The sequence below is a fragment of the Peromyscus californicus genome, unplaced genomic scaffold (assembly GCF_007827085.1).
Source record: "Peromyscus californicus insignis strain IS unplaced genomic scaffold, ASM782708v3 Scaffold_6__1_contigs__length_162567912, whole genome shotgun sequence".
Classification (NCBI taxonomy): domain Eukaryota; kingdom Metazoa; phylum Chordata; class Mammalia; order Rodentia; family Cricetidae; genus Peromyscus; species Peromyscus californicus.
Window position 1 is genome coordinate 129,373,558 of NW_026294584.1, and position 25,171 is coordinate 129,398,728.

Below are 25,171 nucleotides of genomic sequence, written 5' to 3' on the forward strand. Positions count from 1 at the left end.
GTGGTGAGAACATTGGAATGGGGCATTCTGGACCTTGTCTCCTCTCCAGGGTAGCAGCTGTGGCAGGTGCCTCTGGCGGGAGCATCCTGAGTTATTTCCACCCTCCCGTTGGTGCTTGCCTATGTTCTCACCCCTCGGGAGGCTGAAACAGGTGGATCCCTGTCCATTCTTGGCCAGCCTGATACAGGTCGAGGTCTAGGACAGCCCTGGCTTCCCAATGGCACCTTCTGTCACCAACAGCAACAACAAGGACCGCCAGCACATCCGACTAAATGAAAATGAAAGAAGACAAGGTCTTCCCAAATCTCCACGGGCTATTCAGGAGGCCTTCCGGGCTGGTTGACAGCGAAGACTGTCATCCTGGGGTGGTCTGGAGTCCCTAGAAGGCCGGCAGCGCCTTGGCGGGAAGCCAGAGCCAGCAGCTGCAGCAGGCTGGAGTTACACCCCTCTCAGTTAGGTGCTAGGGACCCGTTTTTCCCAGGCGCCTCTGCGCATGCGCACGACCCAAACTCACATTTGAAAGAGAAAGAACGGCCTTCCAGCTCAGCGTGGGGCCTGGAACTTGGAACTAAGGCTCACACATACCCAGGCAGATGGCTGGACCTCACTTTAAGGTAAGCCAGGGCTACCTGGTGAGGTTTAGGCAACTGAGGCTTAGCGAGAACACCTCTCCCAGAACCAGCCCAGAGGCGCTTCAACCTAGGCTGGTCCATGGTCAGTGCTGGAAATGGTGAGAGGCGGCTGGGGTCTGGAGCCTCAGGTCCTGCCAAGCGCTTTGGGGTGTCCTTTAGAGGATCTCCATCAGACCTGAATGTGTATCTTGCCTAGCCTGGAGCCAGTGCGCCAGCCTCCTGCCTCTGAGTCCTGAGTGCTGGATTGAGAGGCATGAAGAATGCAACCTGGCGCTTCGTGCAATGCACAGGAAGATGCTGGGTGTTCTGCCCTATGACGTTCTGCCTATGCCCTTGGAGCCTCGGTCTTATTCCCTGAACTAAAGATGAGGCTTGCTGGACAGCGGCTTGGCCCTCTGTTCCTCCAGTCTCCTGGTCCCCCGGGGCTGGCTGACATCCAGGCATTGAAATGAGCGGGCAAACATACACACTTATGCTGAGGTCTGACCTCTGCTCCCTAACGCTTGCAGTGAAAGCTCTCTCACCTACTGAATGAGCGGCCTCTGATTTGTGTCCCTTCCCCAGGTTGCTGAATGAAGCTGGTGATGTTTAATGCATACAGAAAACCACACAGATGCTTTTGTTTCTCCTTATGTATTTAGTCTCATCATGCAACCTGGCCATGCAACTGGACTTTGATGATATTGTAGTCCCACCTGGGCCCAGAGTCACAGACATCTCCCTGTCTCTAGGACCAAGTGGTCAAATGAGGGATGCAGGCATCTCCCATCAGCTACCAGCATGCTGTTTCTTTGCTAAGTGCCTTGCATGCATGCCAGCTTACTGTCTTGCTTTCGGGCAGGATGGATACATTGCTTGCTTGATTCTTTGCTTGCTTCCTTTCTTGCTTGCTTGCTTCCTTACTTGCTTGCTTGCTTCCTTGCATGATTGCTTGCATGCCTGCTTGCCCGTAGACCCTCTATCTCTCTATCTTCCTTTACGGATTCAGGACAGTGTGGTGCTGTGGGCCGCAGGAATATATCATAAGAACTCAGCTGGCTATGGCAAAGCCCCTACCTGGAGGAATCAGGGAATTCCTCCAGAGGAAGCCAAATCCCAGGAGTTTTTGCTGTTACTTGGCTTGTTATGTATCAGCTGTCTTCTGTTTTGAAAATCATGTGTTCCTTCATAGTTTTCCCAATTGATTTTTCCCTAAGAAGGGCTAACAATGTGGACTGATCACTCTCTAAACAATCACATTCCAGGCATTTGGAAAACAGCCTCAGGAAAGGCTTTCTCTGGAATCAGAAATCCCCCCTAGCCACTTTCAAGGACTAAAGGAGACACCACCAAGGTGGTCACCCAATTTCCGAGGACTAACATTGATAACAGCCCACATACAAGTCTCCTGACGTAAGGTAAATTCCACAAGGGTTCACCCCCTAGGTCAGGTAGACATTAAGTAATAGCTTTATACAATTTAGCTCAGACTTCTCCTTTCTTACAGCCTTACTAACTTTATAGACCTCTAACTCCTTACCTAACCACTTCTAGGAATATTAAGATAACCTTCTGTGCTAATACCTATGGTCAGCCAGAACTCCCAGTTCAAGCCTCCCTGTAATTATCCTTATTGGTAGCATCTGTCCAGGTCCATCACCAGATGGAGGAAAGTACCTTATCAGAGATACCTCTGTACTCTCTAAGAACAGACTTAATCCAGGCTACCTGTTTGTGAAGGCCTGGCAGATGTGCCAATTAAGCTTAACTTCCTCCTTTCTCAGATCTTACCGCCAGTTCCAGATCTCTCTTTAACTATCACCAGAGGCATCTACTTGTACACGGATTGCCTAGAGACTGAGCACACTTTCTCCCACCCTGCAGAAAAACCGAAGATAGCTTGGACAGATAGGAGCCACAGGAAAAAAAGAAGACAGTTTTATTTTCTCCCATTGACCTAGCAACTTATAGATTTTTGACCCGTCCTGCGGGCCAGGTTATTTGATGAGACCCGAGGAGGCACCTCCTGAAAGATCAATGGGGGCGAGAGAGAAAGGAGACCAGGCGCATAAAAGAAGACAAAGTCAGTCTGAGTCACCTCAAGGTCTCGTTTATTGCAAGGGGAATCAGGTTTATATATGCTAGGGGCTAGGAGAAGTAGATAGGGGTATGGAAAGTTACTAGGAGGAAGTTAGGGTAAGGTAGGGTTCAGGAAAAGGTCTCTTTGTTCCAGCGCCTGATCAACGGACCATACAGCAAACCATTATGTTTCAAGAAGATGATCAAAAGGTACATACTGTGGTCTTATTGAAAAATGGTTGCATTGAAACTGTTAATGGAAGGCTAGGTACACAGCTTTTTCCCATGAGAATCAGTGAGGCTACTTGGCTCCTGACAATTCCCCCTTCTTTCTATAAAATGGCCAAAGCAGGCTTTGGTCATAAATCGAGAGGGCCCCTGTCTTAGGCTATATGGAGTGCATCCTGTGGCTGGCAACATGCCATGTTGAGCCGGTCTCTGGCGACCTCTGTACGTTGTGCCCCCAGCACAGGCCCCATACTATTCCCGTCATTGAGTACCCTCTAGCCTTTAGTTGTGGGGGTTTTTTTAGGTTTGTAGGCCACTGAACCTGAGCCTTTCACCTGTTCCGATAGTTTCCTCATGAGTTTCTATCCGATGGTAGTGTACTGAAACAGTTTTTGATAAGGCCGAATCAATCTGATTTTTGATGAATTGTGTTAGTCGTTGAAAAGCCCAAGGACCAAAGGTGAGGAGGAGAAGGAAAATGATCAAGGGGGCCAGGAGGGTGGGAATCAGAGTAGAAAGCCAAGGGGACCCCTTTAGCCAACCCCCAAACCAATTGTTTTGATTTTCAAAATCACGTTTTCTTTGTGCTAATCTTTCTCTTAGTTTATCCATTGATTCTCTAACTACCCCAGTGTGATCAGCATAAAAGCAGCATTCTTCTTTCAAGGCTGCACACAATCCCCCCTCCTTTAAAAATAGTAAATCCAGACCTCTTCTGTTTTGTAACACAACCTCAGAGAGCGAGGTTAAAGATTTCTCCAGAGCAGAAATGGATCTTTCTATGGCCTCTAGATCAGTAGTCATAGCCATTTGTAACTGCATAAGGTGGTGGTTCTGCACGAGGGCAGTAGTTCCTGTACCAATTCCTGCAGCGATGCCCCCAATACCTAACAATAGGGCAATAGTCATAGACACAGGTTCTCGAGTGTATCTGCCTCTCTGCTCAAAGAATTCCATCACTGAGCTTTCTTGATGATAAGTTACATGAGGCCATAACTGGACCATCACACAAAATTCATGGGAATCATCAAATATCTGAGCAGATATGCAAGGGGTCAATCCTGTGTTACAGGCCCAGTAGGACCCGTTGGGGGCTTCAAGATAATAGCTCCCTTTATAAGGTGTCAGAGTTTGTTTACAGAGGTGACTATGGGTCGATGGGATCTTGCCCAAACAAGAACCTTGTCCGGAGACTTCAGGGAGTGTTAGTTTATATGGCTTAGTCTGACACCTATTGCTTGGGGAAGTAAGGTTATTGGCAGCAGACTGAAAGGCGATTCCTTCATAATAAGGGGGACTGGAAGTAAGGCAGAGCCAGCAACCCAAGGTTTGGTTTGGATTTGTGGCATTTAGGGCCAGATAAGCTCCCTTGACCAAATTAAACAATCTATCTCCTGTTCCTCCAAAAGGAGTAAGGAGAGTTCCGTTACTCACGGTGTTTGTATGGTAAGGAAATGGACGAGGATGAGGTGAGGGGGGAGGAGGTGATGGCACCTTTTCATGATTGGAGGGAACTTTTTGGTCAGAGAGAACTACGTTGGGTCCTACTGGCTTTGAATACAGGTTTTCTATTGTTAGCAAGATCTTGAAAATGACTCCTTTATCTGTGCCATCAAGATACCAGCGGAGTCCCCATGTTTTTCCTGAGGGCCATTCTCGATTCGACCTACCCTGAGGGGTGAAGATTATATTTAAAGGTAATGATAGCCCGGGATTATGGGCTGTCCCAGTATAGGAGCTAAAGCAAAAATGTCTATCCATGCTAGGTTTACTGTATCCCCTTGTAACTGAAATAAGGTCCCAAGATGAAGTTGGTTCCCAGTAAGCTGCCCCTGTAGTTTCACAACCCCATCGAGCACAAAAGAAGGTCTCAAATCCCCCACATCTAGCAGCCGTAGATCGGCTTCTGCCATCCTTAGGGCAGACATAAAAGTCAGATTGTGCTAACCTACAACGAGCTGTAGGACTAACACAGCCTGGGGCAGTCATCATGGCAGGGTTATTATCATGGAATGTCCCACAAGGGCTTGTCCAAGTGGTTTTAGGACTGCGAGGAAATTGATGGCAGTTTGGAATCATTTGGCCTCCTGTACCATTTAACTGGTGTTGGCCAATAGTAGGTATATCCCAAGAATCCAATCCTGCAGCCAGCTGACAGAAGTCAGGAGTGAGTGACGGCCACCAGGAATAGGGAGCATGGTTTGCAGTAACCCTCCAGACCTCCTCCCCCGTTACTGTGAAAATTCGCCAGGTAAGCTTTTTAATAGCATGGGGGCTTTCCTTGGAGATGAAGGAGAGGGGAAGGGGGAAGAGTAGTAAGCAAACAATGAAACAGGGGTTGATTTTCCAAGGCCCGCGATGAACAGGTCCTGCCATTGAGATGTCCGTGGCTCCCTTTATTTTCCAAGTCGGAGGCATTTCTGAAAGAAAAAAAGAGAATTTTTGTCTCAGGGTTGTGTCCTGGACATAACAGTTACTTTTTTCTTAGTCTAGGGAGACAATCTGTGCAGAGTAAGGCTTAATCAGTCTTTCTGGTAGCCAACGAGCCCCATTTTCCTTGGAGTCATAAATACATGCAGACCCCTTTCCCCAGATTATAACTGGATCAGGACCACCCTATTTTCCAGTTATTGGATCCTTCCAAAGAGCCTGTGCATATCCTTGTTTGGTTTCTGGGTGCCAGTGTCGCTCAGCCGCAGATTTTCCAAAAACATCCAATGTCAGAAAATTTAATACAAATAGGGCATGAGAAAGCAAAGCTTTGTGGTTTCCCTTAAGGGGAAATAGTGTCTCTTGTGAGCTGAGTTTATTAAGAGTATTTTTTAAAGTTTGGTGAGCTCTCTCCACGATACCCTGGCCTTGAGGGTTATAGGATATTCCAATTATGTGTTTAATTCCTAATTATAAACAAAATTATCTAAATTTGCTACTAGTATATCCCGGACCATTATCAGTTTTTATACATTTTGGCTGACCCAGCACTGTGAAGACATGTAACATATGATTGATAACATCTTTGGTGGCTTCTCCACTATGAGTGGAGGCACAAATAAATCCACTGAAGGTATCTACAATAACATGTATAAACTTTAATTTGCCAAAAGAAGGAACATGGGTGACATCCATCTGCCATATTTGTCCAGGTATAAGTCCTCTGGGGTTTACTCCATAATGAGGTTCGGGCAAGAGCATCAGGCAATTTTTACAGCTTTTTACAATTTCTCTAGCTTGTTCTCTAGTAATTGAGAACCTTAGTCTCAGAGTTTGAGCATTGAGGTGATGAAGGCGGTATGCCTCACGAGCGGCTGCTACCTGATCATGTTCCAAGTGAGAAACCAAGATAGAATGTGTAGCAGAATTGGCAAGTTCATTCCCCTGAGCTAGGGGTCCAGGTAGGCCTGTGTGGGCACGAATATGGCCAACATAAAAGGGTAGCGACCTCTGTCGGATTAATTTTTGTAATTCAGAAAACATTTGGAAGGTGGGAGTAATGGGTTGGATTATTGGAACCATTTCTAAAGCCTGTAAAGCCCCTACCACATATCTACTGTCTGAATACAAGTTAAAGGAGCAATCTTCAAAATTTTTAAAGACAACAAGGACAGCATATAGCTCCACCAGCTGAGCTGACTTGAAAGGAGTTGTCATAACGTTCTTTTGGCCATTGAGGACATAAGCAGCTTTACCATTACTTGACCCATCTATGAAAAGCACAGGGGAGTCCGGGATGGGCTCCATTCGGGTATTTTTAAGAAAAACAAAGGAAGTGAGGGAGAAGAATTGTAGGAGCTTGTTACTGGGCATCTGTGTGTCAAGTTTTCCTTCATAAGTGCAGACAAGGATGGCCCAGTCAGGACTACGGGTACATAACCATTCAAGTTGCTCTTTATCATATGGCATAACAATAATATCAGGGTCATGCCCAAAGTATCGAGTGGAGGCTTTTATTCCCAACATTATCGCTTGGCAAACCAGGGAAGGATAGGTGGGAAGGATTTTTCTTTTAGTAACAGGAAGATGTACCCACAGTAAAGGTACGGGCTCTTGCCAGAGCAGGCCTGTAGGGGAAAAATCTGTAGAAAAAATGATCAAATACAATGGGAGGGTCGGGTCAAAATATCCCGTGTGTTGCTGAGTGATGGCCGTTTCAACCTTTTGTAATACCCTCTCTGCCTCCACCTTAAGGTATCTAGGAGATTGAGGGTCAGAATCTCCTCTGAGGATATCCTCAAGGGGGCGTACTTCTCCCTTGGTTATTTTTAAATAGGGTCGCAGCCAATTGATATCCCCTAAAAGCTTTTGAAAATCATTGAGACAACGAAGTGTATCTTTTCTAATCTGGATTTTTTGTGTATAGAGGAGGTCCGGGTGTAACTCGAACCCTAAAAACAGGAAGGGGTATTGGGTTTGTATCTTTTCTGGAGCTATAAGAACTCCTCGGTCCTGAAGTGTGGTAATTATCTTTTAAGCTACATTTTGTGTTTTTTCTTCAGATTCCCCTGCTATTAACAAATCATCCATATAATATATAATATAAACTTCAGGGTATTGGACCCTCATTGGATCTATAGACTAAGCTACATACTTTTGACATAGTGTAGGGGAATTGGCCATTCCTTGGGAGTCATTGCTAGGAGCTGGGGAGCTTGGAGTCTCTGTTTGCTATAGTAAGCTTTTTATCAAATAATGTAAATGTCATATTCATCAGATCTTTGACAGGTTTGAGGACCATTATCTATTAAATGTATCTGAGCCAAACAAATCTAGGCCCAATCTTGAAAATATCTCTAAGTTTGGTAATAATAACCAGGCCAATTTGTTCTCTTATAGATATATTAGTTAAATATACCTCTCAGGTTTTTTTTATTAAAATAGAACAGTTTATGCTTTAAACTAGTATCTGAATAGCCAGATGACTAGTATTAACTTGTATTCCTTAACATAAAGGACATGCAAACTCAGACATTCAAAACCAAACATACATGTGGCCACATTTTTCATTCATACCTGTAGAGTAGACAGACATTTTTACAACTATGACCCTTTGGAGTCTCAATGTAACAGCAGAATAGCAAGACAAAGAAATCTGAAACATGTTTCGTTTTTTTATATATCTCAAGTCATTTTTTTTTAAATCATTATTTAAGCCTTTTTATCCTCAGACCTTTATACCTTGCTTTTAGGTATTTTAATAACTTGCATTTTACATATTTTTTTAAAACAATTTTTTTTCTTAACCAACAATAATTTGAAACCAATTCTCTTAAATGATGGCAAGTATTTGTAACCCATTGAACTCAAATGACCAAAACCCATGTAAATTTTTATTTTTCCTGTGGAAACAAAAGCATAATTTTCCCAGTATCTTGAACTGGTAATTTAACATTTCTTTTTAAGCAATAACAGGACAGAGAAGGGTTAACAAGAGAAGCTGCTGGCCAGCAGAAGAGACCTTAAAGTTATCACAGTAAAGGAAGGGAGGGGGAGTAGTGGGCATAGAGCGTGTCCTTGGCTGCCAGTGTTCCTGAAAAAAAAAGTTTTTGTTAACTCCTCTGACTAAAGTCAGATTCTCTGCTCAGTGTTCACACAGTTTTTGTCAATTGCAGGCAGTCCCCATTGCCCTGTCCAGAGCTCCTGTCTTTGCCCGCCTGTACGGAGAGCACACACCCCTACCCTCGTGAGAGCAGCCAGCTGGCTGCAGTCCTGATAGCAAGAGAGCTAGGGAGGGACAGAGGTGGCCTTTGTTATGCCTCTCTTTCCTCCTCTTTCTTTAGGAAAATAAGGGAGGTTAGTAGACAGAAACAAATAACATTTACACAGACAATCCAAGAACCGGAACATCAGCACTGAGAGGACGGCCTCATTCACAGCCAGCAAGTCCCTCTTACAGTATGCAAGCCCCACCTGGCAGGAGCTACCTGTTTATCTCAGTTCAATCGGGGAATGAGGGTGGGGGACCCAGTTCCCTCTACTGTGGCTCAAACATCCTTCCAGTGGGCTAGGCAAAGGTCTAGTGGAGAAGAAGGGAACTGTCCCATAGCGTCTGTCACAGTCAAGTCAACAATGAGAACAGTTAATACATTACACACAAGACCAAGGGCACATGAAAAAACTTTGCCCCAACAAAACAACCAACAAAGCTCTAAGAACAATGACAGCCTGATGTGCTCTGGGTGGGGGGGGTAACTCTCCAGGCTCAATCACATCAAAAACAATCCAGAGTTGAGGATCTCTGTCCTTAATCAAACAGACATCAGGGGCTTCCACATCCCTGTCAGTCAGACATGCACCTTTTTTTTTTTTCTTGGAAGAGGAGAGAGTAAAGTAACAATGATCACAACAAAACATACAAAAAAACCCATAAAATGGCTCTGACAATTTCCCGGGACAAAATACAAAGTGGCACTTTCTCCCACCATGGGGGAAGATACCCAAAGATGCTCCTAAAGCAAATGGTCACCTCTGAGGTGGCCTTAGGGCTCTGGGACGTCTCCCTTCGCCGCCAGGTTCACTGTCTGGACACGTCTGTCCCAGTGAGAGCCTGCAAAGTACAAATCAAGCCTGCAAAGTACAAAACAAAAGTAACAAGACAGAGAGACACAGACAAGACAGAGAGCACTCTTACCGGTAGATGTCAATAAACCTCTGGACCCTTGGGTGTCAGGCAGGGGGAGTTTGAGAGAAAATCTTCTGCAAGGGCTAGTTAATGTGAAACACGCCCATCTCCCTCTGTTTTCTTTAGAACATCTCTAATCACACTATAAAAACTAAAAAAGGCATCGGGACATTTTCCCGTCTCTAATTAATTTGTTAATATCTTTTCCAACCTTGTTCCAAGTCAAAGGGTAAATTCCTGGTCCATTAATCACTAACCAGGGACATTTCTCCTCCACATATTGGAAAAATTTTATTAAATCCTTTTTCTTAACTCTTATTCCTCTCTCCCTAAGATTTCCTTTCATCTCCTTTAGAAAAATTGCCTCTTTAGATAAATTTTTGCCCATGATCGATGGGACGTCACACTTATCTCAAGACTCTCCCGCGTTGCACGAGTGATGCGGTCCGGGCGTCTCTACCCTGATCCTCTCCGGGGGCCCCTTCTGTTATCCGTCGTCCGGCAGGTCACCGTGCCTCGAGCCCCACGTTGGGCGCCACTTGACCCATCCCGCAGGTCAGGTTATTTGATGAGACCCGAGGAGGCACCTCCTGAAAGATCAATGGGGGCGAGAGAGAAAGGAGACCAGGCGCATAAAAGAAGACAAAGTCAGTCTGAGTCACCTCAAGGTCTCGTTTATTGCAAGGGGAATCAGGTTTATATATGCTAGGGGCTAGGAGAAGTAGATAGGGGTATGGAAAGTTACTAGGAGGAAGTTAGGGTAAGGTAGGGTTCAGGAAAAGGTCTCTTTGTTCCAGGGCCTGATCAACGGACCATACAGCAAACCATTATGTTTCAAGAAGTTGATCAAAAGGTACATACTGTGGTCTTATTGAAAAATGGTTGCATTGAAACTGTTAACGGAAGGCTAGGTACACAGCTTTTTCCCATGAGAATCAGTGAGGCTACTTGGCTCCTGACAGATTTTTTTTTTTTTTTTATTTTGGTTTTTGGTTTTTTTTAGACAGGGTTTCTCTGTGTAGCTTTGCGCCTTTCCTGGATCTCGCTCTGTAGACCAGGCTGGCCTCGAACTCACAGAGATCCGCCTGCCTCTGCCTCCCGAGTGCTGGGATTAAAGGCGTGTACCACCACCGCCTGGCTTTTTAACATCTTTTACCAAACACATTTAAGATTATAGTTGTGCACATAAGATCCCTCTTCTTAGATATTACTTGAATTTAGCCTTTAGTTAAATCATTAGTCACTTCCCCTTTGGGTTGCAAATGGTAATTAACAACTATTGCCCCTCTTTGTGATTCTTATCACCCCTCCATTTGATCCTGATAGTGGACAATCACTGCCTGAGGAAATTCAAGCTGGATGTCTTGGGTAGAGGGGAAGATTGTGATTTTGGGGGGATATATGACTGTGAAGCATGAGACGCGGGAGGGGATGGGGGGGGGGATAAAAAAGTAAATGGACTAAGAGCTCAGTGTGCTGAGATTCTGTTTCCTGAAAATAGTCCTCGTCATCAGAAGTTCTCTTTCCTGAGTCCCTGGGATGTATAATATTGAGGCTGGTCCCTCTAATGTTATACATAAGTGTGTCCTTTCATACAAACCTGTCCTAGGACCTAATTGGTTCTGGATGAAAGTTTTTGCCTTTGCCCCGAGACTCCCAATATAAAGACCTGAGCTTCTTGGTGTGTGCAGGCATATTGAGATGCTCACCGTTAGGAGTCACTTACACATCCATGCAATCCATTCCTCAGAGCAGCTGTGGCAGGTGACTGGCCCCCAGACAAGACTCCCTGAGCCTCTTAGCACATCATGCATGCCCCTCCCCCCAGCACCTTGGGCACCTGTGGATGCATCTTGTGTCAAAGACAGCTAAATGACTATGGAGTCACACCACCTTGTCCTTTGCCTTACATATCATGGTTGTGCTGTCCTCCTACCAAAGAGAAACGTGGCACCTGGGAAAGGGAACTCACACTTATCATCCTTCTTCTAGGAGACGTTTGAGATGCCATGATGAGCCGGGCTCAGAAATGCCATACCCGCCTCCCACTGCCCAAGCCAGCTTGTGTCTCCAGCATTTTGTCTTCTTGTAGCTCATGGTGTTTTCCAAATTGCACAAGGTTGCCACCCATCTTGTTTGTCCTGATGACCCCTCCCAGAGTCTACATTGGCTCTCAGTGGTCAGAGGCCGAGGACTGACTGTCATCCTGCCTCCAAGGCCTTTTCTCTTCCAGCTGGAACCTGTTCATGTCTAACCTCCTGTGCCTTTTGGTGCTCTGAGGCTTATCCATAGGCTGCCTTCTCGGGACCCATGGTCACAACCGGAGATGCAAAGGGCCCAAAGGGTGAGGTTCAATCCCAAGTCCTTCCTCCTGGGACCACAGATCCCTAGAGCCAAGGCAAAGGAGCTTTGGCCAGGCAGCTAGGCACTGGCCTAGAGAGCCAGCATGGGGGAGTGGACAGCAGAATGCTGGCCTGTAGTTCCAGGCCGGGCTGGACTGCAGAACTAGATCCTGGCAGGTGAACCCTGTCTTCAGGTGTGGTCCTCTGTTGGGGTGACCTCCCACGACAGGGCAATTCAACATATGCATTCCTGCTGCCTGGAATCAGCCTGCTGGTAGGTTCTGAACAATGGTTATCCCTGAAGTTCAGCCTGAGGGCAGTGGTGGTGAGAGTGTTGGAATGGGGCGTTCTGGACCTTGTCTCCTCTGGAGTGTACTGGCCTCTCGCGGGAGCATTCCGAGTTATTTCCACCCTCCTATTGGTTCTTGCCTATGTTCTCAGCCCTCGGGAAATGGAAGCAGGTGGATCCCTGTCTGTTTCTGGCCAGGTTGGCACAGGTCGAGGTCTAGGACAGCCCTGGCTTCCCAGTGGGACCTTCTGTCACAAACAGCAACAACAAGGACCGCCACTACATCCGGCTAAATGAAAATGAAAGAAGACAAGGTCTTCCCAAATTTCCATGGGGCACTCAGGAGGCCTTCCGGGCTGGTTGACAGCGAAGACTGTGTTTCTGGGGTGGTCTGGAGTCCCTAGCAAGCAGGCAGCGCCTTGGTGAGAAGCCTGAGCCAGCAGCTGCAGCAGGCTGGAGTTACACCCCTCTCAGCTAGGTGCTAGGGACCCATTTTTCCCAGGCGCCTCTGCGCATGCGCACGACCCAAACTCACATTTGAAAGAGAAAGAACAGCATTCCAGCTCAGCGTGGGGCCTGGCCACTTGGATCTAAAGCTCACCCAGAGCCAGGCAGATGGCTGGACCTCACTTTAAGGGAAGCCAGGGCTACCTGGTGAGGTTTAGGCAGCTGAGGCTTAGCGAGAACCCCTCCCCCAGAACCAGCCCAGAGGCGCTTCAACCTAGGCTGGAAATTCCAGGGTCAGTGCTGGAAATGGTGAGAGGCTGCTGGGCTCTGGAGCCTCAGGTCCTGCCTAGCGCTTTAGGGTGTCTTTTAGAGGAGCTCCATCAGGCCTGACTGTGTAGCCTGCCTAGCCTGGAGCCAAGGAACCAGTCTCCTGCCTCTGAGTCCTGAGTGCTGCATTGACAGTCTTCAGGAATGCAACCTGGCGCTTCGTGCAATGCGTGTATACATGTGTGTGTGTTGGGCTAGCTTGCTTAGGCTGTTGTGCTGTGGGAGGCTGCTGCTGGTGTATCTGGAGTGGGCAGAGGAAGTTGCTGTGTGTTCTGCCCTATGACGTTCTGCCTGTGCCCTTGTAGCCTCGGTCTTATTCCCTGACCTAAAGGTGCAGCTTGCTGGATGGCAGCTTGGCCTCTGCTCCTCCAGTCTCAGTGTCCCCCGGGGCTGCCTGACCTGCAGACATGGAACTGAGGGGGCAAACATACACACCTATGCTGAGGTCTGACCTCTGCTCCCTAATGCTTGCAGGGAAAGCTCTCTCACCTACTGAATGAGGAGTCTCTGATTTGTGTACCTTCCCCAGGTTGCTGAACGAAGCTGGTGACGTTTAACACATACAGAAACCCACACAGATGCTTTTGCTTTTCCTTATGGACTTAGTCTCACCTCAGAACTGGCCATGCACTGTGAGGAGTTTGTTGTCCCACCTGGGCCCAGAGTTACAGACATCTCCCTGTCCCTAGGACCAAGTGGTCAAATGAGGGATGCAGGCATCTCCCATCAGCTACCAGCATGCTGCTTCTTTGCTAAGTGCCTTGCATGCATGCCAGCTTACTGTCTTGCTTGCTGGCTGGCTGGCTGGATTGCTTGCTTCCTTGCTTTCTTGCAAGACTCCCTGTGCCTGTTTGCACATCATGCATGCTCTCCCCCTCCCCCAGCCTCTTGGGCACCTGTGAATGCATCTGGTGTCAAAGACAGCTAAATGACTATGGAGTCACACCACCTTGTTTTTGCCTTACATATCATGGTTGTGCTGTCCTCCTACCAAAGAGAGACATGGCACCTGGGAAAGGGAACTCACACTTATCATCCTTCTTCTAGGAGACGTTTGAGGTGCCATGATGAGCCGGACTCAGAAATGGCATACCCGCCTCCCACTGCCCAAGCCACCTTGTGTCTTGAGCACTTTGTCTTCCTGTAGCTCATGGTGTTTTCCAAATTCCACAAGGTTGCCACCCCCCTTGTCTATCCTGATGATCCCTCCCAGAGTATAGAGTAGATCTTAGTGGTCAGAGGCCGAGGACTGACTGTCATCCTGCCTCCAAGACCTTTTCTCTTCCAGCTGGAACCTGTTCATGTCTAACCTCCTGTGCTTTTGCCGCTCTGAGGCTTATCCATAGGCTGCCTTCTCAGGACCCTTGGTCACAACTGGAGATGCAAAGGGCCCAGAGAGTGAGGTTCAATCCCAAGTCCTTCCTCCTGGGACTGCAGATCCCTAGAGCCATTGCAAAGGAGCTGTGACTGGGCAGCTAGGCACTGACCTAGAGAGCCAGCATAGGGGAGAGGACAGCAGAATGCTGGCTTGTAGTTCCGGGCCGTGTTGCACTGCAGAACTAGATCCTGGCTGGTGAATCCTGTCCTCAGGTGTGGTCGTCTGTTGAGGTGGCCTCCCAGGACAAGGCAATTCAACATATGCATTCCCGGAGCCTGGAATCAGCCTGCTGGGAGGTCTGAACAATGGTTATCCCTGAAGTTCAGCCTGAGGGCAGTGGTGGTGAGAGCGTTGGAGGGGGGCGTTCTGGACCTTGTCTCCTCTGGAGTGTACTGGCCTCTCGCGGGAGCATTCCGAGTTATTTCCACTGTCCTGTTGGTGCTTGCCGATGTTGTCAGCCCTCGGGAGGCAGAAGAAGGTGGATCCCTCTCCGTTCCTGGCCAGCCTGGTCCAGGTCGAGGTCTAGGACAGCCCTAGCTTCACAGTGGGACCTTCTCTCACCAACAGCAACAACAAGGACCGCCACCACATCCGACTAAATGAAAATGAAAGAAGACAAGGTCTTCCCAAATCTCCACGGGGCATTCAGGAGGCCTTCCGGGCTGTTTGACAGCGAAGACTGTCATCCTGGGGTGGTCTGGAGTCCCTAGCAGCCCGGTAGCGCCTTGGTGAGAAGCCTGAGCCAGCAGCTGCAGCAGGCTGGAGTTACACCCCTCTCAGCTAGGTGCTAGGGACCCATTTTTCCCCAGGCGCCTCTACGCATGCGCACGGCCCAAACTCACATTTGAAAGAGAAAGATCCGCCTTCCAGCTCAGTGTGCGGCCTTGGTACTTTGATCCAAGCCTCACACAGACCCAGGCAGATGGCTTGACCTCACTTTAAGGGAAGCCAGGGCTACCTGGTGAGGTTTAGGTAGCTGAGGGTTAGCGAGAACACCTCTCCCAGAACCAGCCCAGAGGGGCTTCAACCTAGGCTGGTCCATGGTCAGTGCTAGAAATGGTGAGAGTCGGCTGGGCTCTGGAGCCTCAGGTCCTGCCTAGAGCTTTGTTGGGGTGCCTTTTAGAGGAGCTCCATTGGGCCTGACTGTGTAGCCTGCCTAGCCTGGAGCCAGGGAGCCAGCCTCCCTCCTCTGAGTCCTGAGTGCTGGATTGACAGGCATGAGGAATGATTCAACGTGGCGATTCTCGCAAGTCGTGTATACATGTGTGTGTTTTTGGCTAGCTTGGGAGCGCTGTTGTGCTGTGGGAGCCTGCTGCTGATGTATCTGGAGGGGGCACAGGAAGATGCTGTGTGTTCTCCTCTATGTCTTTCTGCCTGTGCCCTTGGAGCCTCGGTCCTATTTCCTGACCTAAAGGTGCGGCTTGCTGGACAGCAGCTTGGCCCTCTGCTCCTCCAGTCTCAGTGTCCCCCAGGGCTGGCTGATCTGCAGGCATGGAACTGAGGGGGCAAACATTCACACCTATGCTGAGGTCTGACCTTTGCTCCCTAATGCTTGCAGTGAAAGCTCTCTCACCTACTGAATGAGTGGTCTTTGTACCTCCCCACACTGATTGGTATCCCTTCCCCAGGTTGCTTAACGAAGCTGGTGACATTTAACGCATACAGAAATATTTGCTTTTGCATATCCTTATGGAGTGAGTCTCACCATGCAATGAGTATGGTCTGTAAAGTCTTTGTTGTCCTGTCTGAGCCCTGAGTCACAGTCTGCTCCCTATCTGGGGCCCAGTGGTCAAATGAGCTACACATGCATCTTTCATCAGTTACAGGCTTGCTGTTTCTTTGCTAACTGGCTGACACGCATGTGTTCTTTCTTGCTTGCTGTTTGCTTGCTGTTGGCTGTCCTGCTTGTTTGCTTCTTGCTTGCTTGCTTGCTTGCATGCCTGCTTGCCTGTAGACCTGCTATCTCTCCATCTCCTTTAGGGATTCAGGACAGTGTCCCCTGTAGCACAGTCCAGTTCTAAACTCTGTGTTGTTTTGGATGATTAAATTTGCTTTTTCCCCAGTCTCCAAATATACCTGTCCCGAATTTCCAGGTGTGGGCAGCCATTTTGAAGTGTTCCCTGTTCTGAGCCGTATATTCAATCCTGCCAGCCATTCCTCAGAGCAACTGTGGTACCTGACCTGCCTTTATGCAAGACTCCCTGTGCCTCTTTTCACATGATGCAAGCTCACTGTTGCTTTGGGACCTGTTGATGAATCTTGTGCCAAAGAGAGATAGATGACTATTCAGTCACACCACCCTTTCCTGTCCCATCCATATCATGGCTGTAGTCCCTTTCTTCCAAATATTAAACTGGGATCTGGGAACTGAACACATATCCATCATCCTTCCTGTTTCTAGTGGTTGAGGTGGGGTGATGCTTCAGTGCCAAAGTGCTATGCCAGACTGTGTGCCAGGGTTTTTTTTTCTTTATTTCTTTTTAGACAGTGTTTCAAATGGCATTGACTGTCCTTAATACTTTCTGCTCTTTTTCATTAATATCTCTCTCTCAATCTCTTGCCACAGTTTTTTATCTTGGTGTGGCCTCCCACTCTGTTGTGTTTAGTCTTCTTATCAATGTTTACACCCATGCCCAGTCTTTCTCAATGTAACTCTCAAACATTCCAACCATCCTTTCACAAACCTTCCCCTTTTCAGGGGATCTTTTTCTCTGAACCTTTGATTATCTCTTACATTTTGAGAGTGGATTGTGTCTGTATCTCTGGAAGTGTGTTAAGAAATGTAGAATTAGTTTAATATGATCTAAATTTCCAGTCAGAATGTCTTGGCATAATCAGTCGATTTGGAACACTGATGGTTACCTGAGGCCACCATGTTGGGAAAGCTGTTATAGTAAGATTTTGTGTAGTGTTATATGGCTCAATGATCAATAGAATTTCTTCTTTTTCAGACTGTGACTGGAGTAGTATTGATGCTTGGTACCTTCTTCATTCTTTCTTAGATAAGGCAGTGCCCAGTCCTTCACTGTTCTTCTTCTTCTTCAAAGATGAAATACCCCAAGAGTCTGCATGAACCATAGGTGAAGTTCAGCCACCTGAGCTGTCGTCCTGCCATTCCACTGCCCTGGTATCCTCTCATGTGTTCAAAAACTCATCTTCTGCCATCAAAATCCCCCAGATAGCATGCTGGATAGAAGAATTAACAGTCCAGCATTGTACCCAGCCCACCCTTCTTTGTGTTACCTCCCCAACCCTGTTTTTTTTTTTTTTTTTTTTTTTTTCTGGTCTTGTGTGTTCCTTCTTCAGCAAAGAAAACTGTTATCAGACACAAGAACACACACCTGTCATCTTGTTCTCTATGATGTTTGTGGCAAGATTATGACTTGGGTGAAAACATCATCAACCACCTGGAACTCGTAGCCAGCTTCTGTCCTCAGACCTTTGCTTACCTGTAGCTCAGGGCTGTCTCCCATTCCAGTGGTTTTCCATCCCTGTTGCCTAACCTCAAGGCTCCTCCATAAAACTGTATTTTTTAATTTGCCAGAGTCTGGTTTTTCACTGTCCACCTGACTCTAAGGATCCTTTCTTTCCAGGAACCACTTTACATTTCTTTACTCCTGTTTTTCCCCTTCATAGGAGGCACATATAATGCTGACTTTTTGTAATTTATCCGTTGGAAATAGGAAACTCTGAATTAAGGAATCAATAAATAGTCCTTCCTCTTATGATGAGTCCCTAAAGGCACTCCAAAGGCACTGTGAGCCAGGAAAGGTGTCTCTAGTCTGTCATCTCAGCAATGGAGATGTGGTATCAGGATGCTCCCTTTGAACCCTCATCATCCTGGACTACAGTACTAAAACATGTCAAGTGCACAATTGTCTCTAAAGAAGTCCCTCCCTATATACAAGAGTTCCCAGGCTAGGGCATTTCATCATGTTCTTTGTCCTGTCAAAAAAAGTTCCCCATGATTTTCTTGTAGTATTTTTTTTTTTTTTTGGTTCATCTGTTTTTTTTGTTTTTTGTATTGTAAAAAACAAAACTGTTTTTCAAGACACAGTTTCTTTTTGTAGCCCTGGTTGTCCTGGAAGTTGCTTTATAGCATCGGGTGACCTAGAACTCAGAGATCCACCTGCCCCTAACTCCCAAATGCTGTGAGTGAAGCTATAAACCACCAGGCCTGGCTCATAGTAGATAATTAGGTTCTTTTTTTTTCCCCAGAGACAGGGTTTGGCTGTGTTGTTTTGGTGCCTGTCCTGGATCTTGCTCTACACACCAGGCTGGCCTCGAATTCATAGATATACGCTTGGCTCTACCTCCCAAGTGCTGGGATTAAAGGCGTGCACCATCACAGACTGGCCTTATAGTACGTTCTTAAGAAGTGATTTCATAGTCACTCTAGCTGCTGGCTGAAGTAGGTTGAAGGGTATTTTTGATACTATTTGGTTTTCCAGTGTCATGGGCTTTCCCTATGTAAATCAGATCCTTTTGTGAGGCGAGGTTGTGTAAGCTTTTAGTCCCAACACGGAGTCGGGGGAAGCAGAGGCAAGTGGGTCTCTGTTAGTTCGAGACTAGACTGGTGTGTGTATACAGGTCCAGAATAGCCACGGCTATGTCGTTTGACCTTTTCTTTAAAATAAAATTGAATTAAAAGGAAAGAATAAAAGCAAATCTGTTTCTACAACTTTACTCTAGAATCCCCCTGGGAATTTGATAATAATGACCGTCACTTTGTCGTCCTCTGTAGTCACTAGCAGGAAAGTGTAATCTTCCTTAAGAGCCCAAGGCTTACAAGGTTGTAGCTTTCAGGCGTTACGCCCCCGTTAGCGCGGTGCTAGGGACCCCTTTTTGTTTTTATCCATGTGCGCACGCGCGCCGGGCTTCCGCGTTGGTGTGGGCTGGGTTACTACGTCATTGGGCTGCGCGGCGCGGCTGGAGCTGTGGTTGCCGGAAGTTGAGCGGCGGTAAGTAAGTCGTGGTTGCGGAGCAGGCGCGGGGCTGGCGGGCTTCACATAGGAAAGCTGAGGCTAGTTTGGGGGCTGTTCTGAAATATTCTTTACCCGTCTTTACTCGATCCCCTCCTTCCCCGGCAGGAAGTGTTCCGATCCCGGTGTCGGGAGACACCTCTGGTAGCTCATTCTGTCAAGTCCTGCCTTTGCGGTGTGTGTGGACGGGCCCACGAGTGAGCTTGTGCCTCTGGTCTGTGAAGGGCTTTGATCTTGTTACTTGTTTTATGAGGAGGACACAGTTCTTCGTTTAAGGCTTCTCTAAGAAAGGATCTGCATTCTGTTAAAGGGTCCAGAGGTTGCAAACTAATACTCTATAGGAATCAGCCTGGTGAGGCAAATGTACGTGTCAGAAAGTTTCTGAGCCAAGTACAGTCCCGTAGAGAAGCGACCCCAGCCGCAGGGAGGCTGAGCCAAGAGAATTGGTATTTAGGACCAGCCTTGGCAATCTGACACAGACCTTTTCGCAAACCGTGAAAGGTGCCTGGAGTGTAGTTCAGTGCCATAGCATTTCCTCAGCATTCCAGGGCTCAGGGTTCAATTGACAGCACATTCCAAATTGAGACCGAATTCAACCTGTGTCTCCGTATGCAGTCTTATTTTAATTCTTTTTTTTTTTTTTTTTTTTTCCTTCGAGACAGGGTTTCTCTGTGTAGCTTTGGAGCCTGTCCTGGAACTCGCTTTGTAGACCAGGCTGACCTTGAACTCACAGAGATCCACCTGGCTCTGCCTCCCGAGTGCTGGGGTTAAAGGCGTGCGCCACACCGCCCGGCTTAGAATTTTGTTGTTGTTTTGTTTTGTTTTGTTGGGGTTAAAGGCATGCGCCACCATCACCTGGCCTTATTTTAACTCTTAAAAAATATTTGTAATTACGAGTGCTTGTATATGTGTGTGCTTGCATGAATGTAGATATCGATAGAAGCCTCCAGAGACGAGACATGTCAGATCCGGACAGAAATGGAGCTACAGGCAGTTGTGTCTGACATGGGCCCTGGAAACCCGACCCAGGTCCTGAAAGAGCAGTACACACTCGTAACCACTGAGTTGGAGACATCTTTCCTGTACAAATTAATTTGTTTTTTAAGATTGAATGCCGGGTGGTGGTGGCGCACACCTTTAATCCCAGCCCTCAGGAGGCAGAGGCAGGTGGATCTTTGTGAGTTCGAGGCCAGCCTGGTCTACACAGCGAGATCCAGGAAAGGCGCAAAGCTACACAGAGAAACCCTGTCTTGAAAAACCTAAATAAATAAATAAATAAAAATAAAGATTGAATGCCATGTAGCCCATGCTGGCTTTGAACATTCAGTGTAGCAGAGGCAGGCCTTTTTTTTTTTTTTTAAACTCTGCTTCCACCTCCTTGGGTGCTGGAATTACAGGTGTGTACCATTATGCCTGGCTTATCTGGTGCTGGAAAATTGAACTTGGAGCTACACTGTTATTCCAATCACCTTATTCTTAAGCCCGGTCACAAATGTACTTTCCCTCTCAAATGTACTAATTGGCTGGGTTTCATTTGTCTTTTTTTTTTTTTAAAAAATTTAACCCGTATAACTGGTGAACAGACGTGTCTGTGGCTGTAGACTTCAGAGCTCTGTCTCAGGCTTCTCCTTTCCCATAGACTGCATTTTTGTCTTATGACACCTCAGCTTCCTGGCCTCAGTTTGTGAAAGCTCATGATTTCCTGTTGCTTCCAGCTTGCCTCCCCCAGTTCTTACTGCAAAAGTCATGTGAAGAGCTGAGGATTGTGGTCAGCAGCCACAGCTCATGGCGCTGTCGGTTTTGAAGTCACACTTGCTCTTAGCTGACCTGCATCTCTTTGAAAACTGCTAGATTACCTTCCTCATCCTTCTGTAGCTAAATGCATTTAGTTATTTACCCAGAGTGAGCTCTACTGATATACAAGGATTTTCATATCACTTATTAGTAAGTCCCAACATACCTTTCTAGATGTCTGGCATACTATATATGCTTAACAAATATGCCTGGATACACTTAATGAAAGGTGTATTTGAATGCCCAGGCTTCACTTGTAAGCCCTAAAGATGAAACAGGATCTCATAACCCCACGTAGTGGTCATGATGGTGGTGATTGTCAGTAAATTGTACACTTTAATGAGGTGGTAGTGTTTACCATTATCTCAGCTCTTGGGAAGCTAAGGCATGGAAGGATCAAGAGTTCAAGGTGTGCGGGGTATGGTGGGCTGTGGGCTTTTATTTTGAAAGTGTTCGAGTGGGAAGCAGGGCACTGAAGAATATTAAGCAAGGAGGGCATGCGTTGTCATCTCTAAGTCACTGAGGCAGCAACTGGCAGCATTGCACAGGGAAGGCCTACCTGGGGACCTGTCAGGGTTCTGTGGCAGTGATCCAGGTGATGAGGACAGCAGCCTCAGTGTATGTGTGGTGTGGCAGCAACAGCAGAGCTCTGAGCTTAGACTTGGTGTCAGTTGGCCTCAGTCTTACCCCTTCCCCAGAGAAATGAAGTCCACGGATGCATTCCTCGTCTTCTGGTTTTCCTTCCCTCTCCCAGTGTCTGAAGGCTAACTGTAGACCTAGGTGAGTTAAGAGACAATTGGAATTTCCATGTTCATGGCAGACTGGACAAGTCTTATTCACTGGCTCTTAGTCCAACTCCAGAATTTGGGGTACTCCCTACCTTCTTTGCCCAGGCCACCCCACTTTGAACTGGCTTCTGCATGTCAGACTGGAGCATGTGTGGAAAGGAAGTCTTCACAGAATCCAGCTGTGTGGGGTGCAGGTTCTTTGGCGTTCCCTAAAGCCCTGCTAGTGACCTGGTAAACACATCATATTCTTCCTATGGTTGCACTCTTATGTCTCCAGCAGGGTCTGAAGGCTGCCTGCATGGCTGTGGGCTTATGTCTCCAGCAGGATCTGAAGGCTGCCTGCATGGCTGTGGGCTTATGTCTCCAGCAGGTGTGAAGGCTGTCTGCATGGCTGTGGGCTTATGTCTCCAGCAGGTGTGAAGGCTGCCTGCATGGCTGTGGGCTCATGTCTCCAGCAGGGTCTGAAGGCTGCCTGCATGGCTGTGGGCTTATGTCTCCAGCAGGTGTGAAGGCTGCCTGCATGGCTGTGGGCTTATGTCTCCAGCAGGTGTGAAGGCTGTCTGCATGGCTGTGGGCTTATGTCTCCAGCAGGTGTGAAGGCTGTCTGCATGGCTGTGGGCTTATGTCTCCAGCAGGTGTGAAGGCTGCCTGCATGGCTGTGGGCTTATGTCTCCAGCAGGGTCTGAAGGCTGCCTGCATGGCTGTGGGCTTATGTCTCCAGCAGGATCTGAAGGCTGCCTGCATGACTGTGGGCTTATGTCTCCAGCAAGGACTGAAGGCTGCCTGCATGGCTGTGGGCTTATGTCTCCAGCAGGTGTGAAGGCTGTCTGCATGGCTGTGGGCTCATGTCTCCAGCAAGGACTGAAGGCTGCCTGCATGGCTGTGGGCTTATGTCTCCAGCAGGTGTGAAGGCTGCCTGCATGGCTGTGGGCTTATGTCTCCAGCAGGTGTGAAGGCTGCCTGCATGGCTGTGGGCTTATGTCTCCAGCAGGATCTGAAGGCTGCCTGCATGGCTGTGGGCTTATGTCTCCAGCAGGATCTGAAGGCTGCCTGCATGGCTGTGGGCTTATGTCTCCAGCAGGTGTGAAGGCTGCCTGCATGGCTGTGGGCTCATGTCTCCAGCAGGTGTGAAGGCTGCCTGCATGGCTGTGGGCTTATGTCTCCAGCAGGTGTGAAGGCTGCCTGCATGGCTGTGGGCTTATGTCTCCAGCAGGATCTGAAGGCTGCCTGCATGGCTGTGGGCTTATGTCTCCAGCAGGATCTGAAGGCTGCCTGCATGGCTGTGGGCTTATGTCTCCAGCAGGTGTGAAGGCTGCCTGCATGGCTGTGGGCTCATGTCTCCAGCAGGTGTGAAGGCTGCCTGCATGGCTGTGGGCTTATGTCTCCAGCAGGTGTGAAGGCTGCCTGCATGGCTGTGGGCTTATGTCTCCAGCAGGTGTGAAGGCTGCCTGCATGGCTGTGGGCTCATGTCTCCAGCAAGGACTGAAGGCTGCCTGCATGACTGTGGGCTCATGTCTCCAGCAGGTGTGAAGGCTGCCTGCATGGCTGTGGGCTTATGTCTCCAGCAGGTGTGAAGGCTGCCTGCATGGCTGTGGGCTCATGTCTCCAGCAAGGACTGAAGGCTGCCTGCATGATTGTGGGCTCATGTCTCCAGCAGGTATGAAGGCTGTCTGCATGGCTGTGGGCTTATGTCTCCAGCAGGTGTGAAGGCTGCCTGCATGGCTGTGGGAAGCTGCTGTCTGTTTCCTGTCTCCCCCCGCTCAGTCCTCCTCTCTGCCTTTTGCTGAGCTCACCCGTTACACCCATCAGCGAAGGCTCTTCTCCCTTCTCTGTTGCTCCTCACCCACTCTTGTTTGTTTGTTTGTTTGGTTGGTTGGTTGGTTGGTTTTTACATCCCAACCAATGTTTCCCCTCCCTCCTCTCCTCCCAGTCCCTCCCCCACCCCTATTGTTGTGGAATATTAGTTGAAGATGTGTTACATTTGTTTCTGCTGTGGAACATTTGTTTAATGATGCAAAGATGTGTTGCATTCTTTTACGTTGCATTTGTTTAACTCTGTGATGCTGTGTTACTGTGCCTGTCTAAAACACCCGATGGTCTAATAAAGAGCTGAATGACCAATAGCAAGGCAGGAGAAAGGATAGGCGAGGCTGGCTGGCAGAGAGAATACATAGGAGGAGAAAAAGAGAAGAGAGAGGCGCGAGAAAAGGAGAAGGAGAGGACACCAGGGGCCAGCCACACAGCCATACAACCAGCCACGGAGTGAGAAGTAAAGAAAAACATATAGAATAAAGAAAGGTGAAAGTCCAGAGGCAAAAAGTAGATGGGATAATTTAAGAAAAGCTGGCTAGAAATGAGTCAAGCTAAGGCTGGGCATTCATAAATATGACTAGGACTCCATGTGTTTATTTAGGAGCTGAGTGGTAGGCCCCCAAAAGAGTAAAAAGAGTAAAAAAAAAAAAAAAAAAGAAAGAAAAACACCTCATCCACTCTTCCTCTGTTTCTCTTCAGAAAAGGGCGGGCCTCCCATGGATATCAGCCAGCCATGGCATATCAAGTTACAATGAGACAAGGCATCACCTCTTCTATTAAGGCTGGATGAGGCAATCGGGTGGCTCCTCACCCAGTCTTCTTCAGCCAGCACTCTGCATTTTATTCTAATTTGGGGGAAGACAATGTGTTGGCAGGGATCTGGTGGCTGATGCTAGTTTGTAATACCACCACTGGGGAGACTGAGGCAGGGGGATTGAGACAGCTAGCTGGAAGCCAGGCTGACTCCATAGTGTGGCTATTTGAAAGGGAGGGAGGGAAGCTGCCCAAGAGGAGGGAGGCTCAGGAGAGGCATGGATTGCTCACAGACTATGAGACTGATTCCTCTGCCTGTGAGGTCCCATCTTCTTTCCCTGGGACCTGGTTTCATTGTCCATTTTCTTTGCTGTTCTACTAACCATCCCTACCTGAGTAGCCTCAGTTTTCTCTTCTAGTGGAAAGAGACACACCCTCTATTAACTGTTGTCCACCTTTCTTACCACAGCGTTGGTGAGAGTCATGAGGAGCATCCTGCTTCCTCCCATCCTCCTTGTATGCCATGCTGCCTGTGCCCAGCACCCACCACACTGCTATCCCCAAGCAGCTGACTGTACTCCCCAGCTTTCCCGCTTCATCTGTGAACTGCTGGCGTATGGGCATTGCTGTGCTGCCCTGTGCTTCCCAGCCTGGGCATTTTCCTCGATTACATCCATGGGCTCTTTCCGTTCTTTTGCTCTGAATACCAGTTTTCTCGAGGGCTA

The 25,171-nt window shown here is 47.9% G+C and overlaps 1 protein-coding gene across 9 annotated transcripts in view; it reads left to right on the forward strand.

Annotated features, from left to right (window-relative positions):
- Nucleotides 1-509: 509 nt before the first annotated feature.
- Nucleotides 510-25,171, forward strand: part of Atg7 (autophagy related 7) — a 279,653-nt gene continuing 254,991 nt past the window's right edge. For 7 of the 9 annotated variants that reach the window (XR_008214474.1, XR_008214477.1, XR_008214475.1 and 4 more), the window contains exon 1: nucleotides 19,150-19,278. Coding sequence is in view for 1 of the 9 variants with exons in the window: in XM_052721064.1 (XP_052577024.1) it covers nucleotides 19,175-19,278 (104 nt within the window). In the remaining 8 variants the exon portion in view is untranslated. Of the gene's footprint in view, nucleotides 615-19,149; nucleotides 19,279-25,171 lie in introns of those variants that run through there. The other 2 variants (XR_008214479.1, XR_008214480.1) reach the window with 2 other exon arrangements.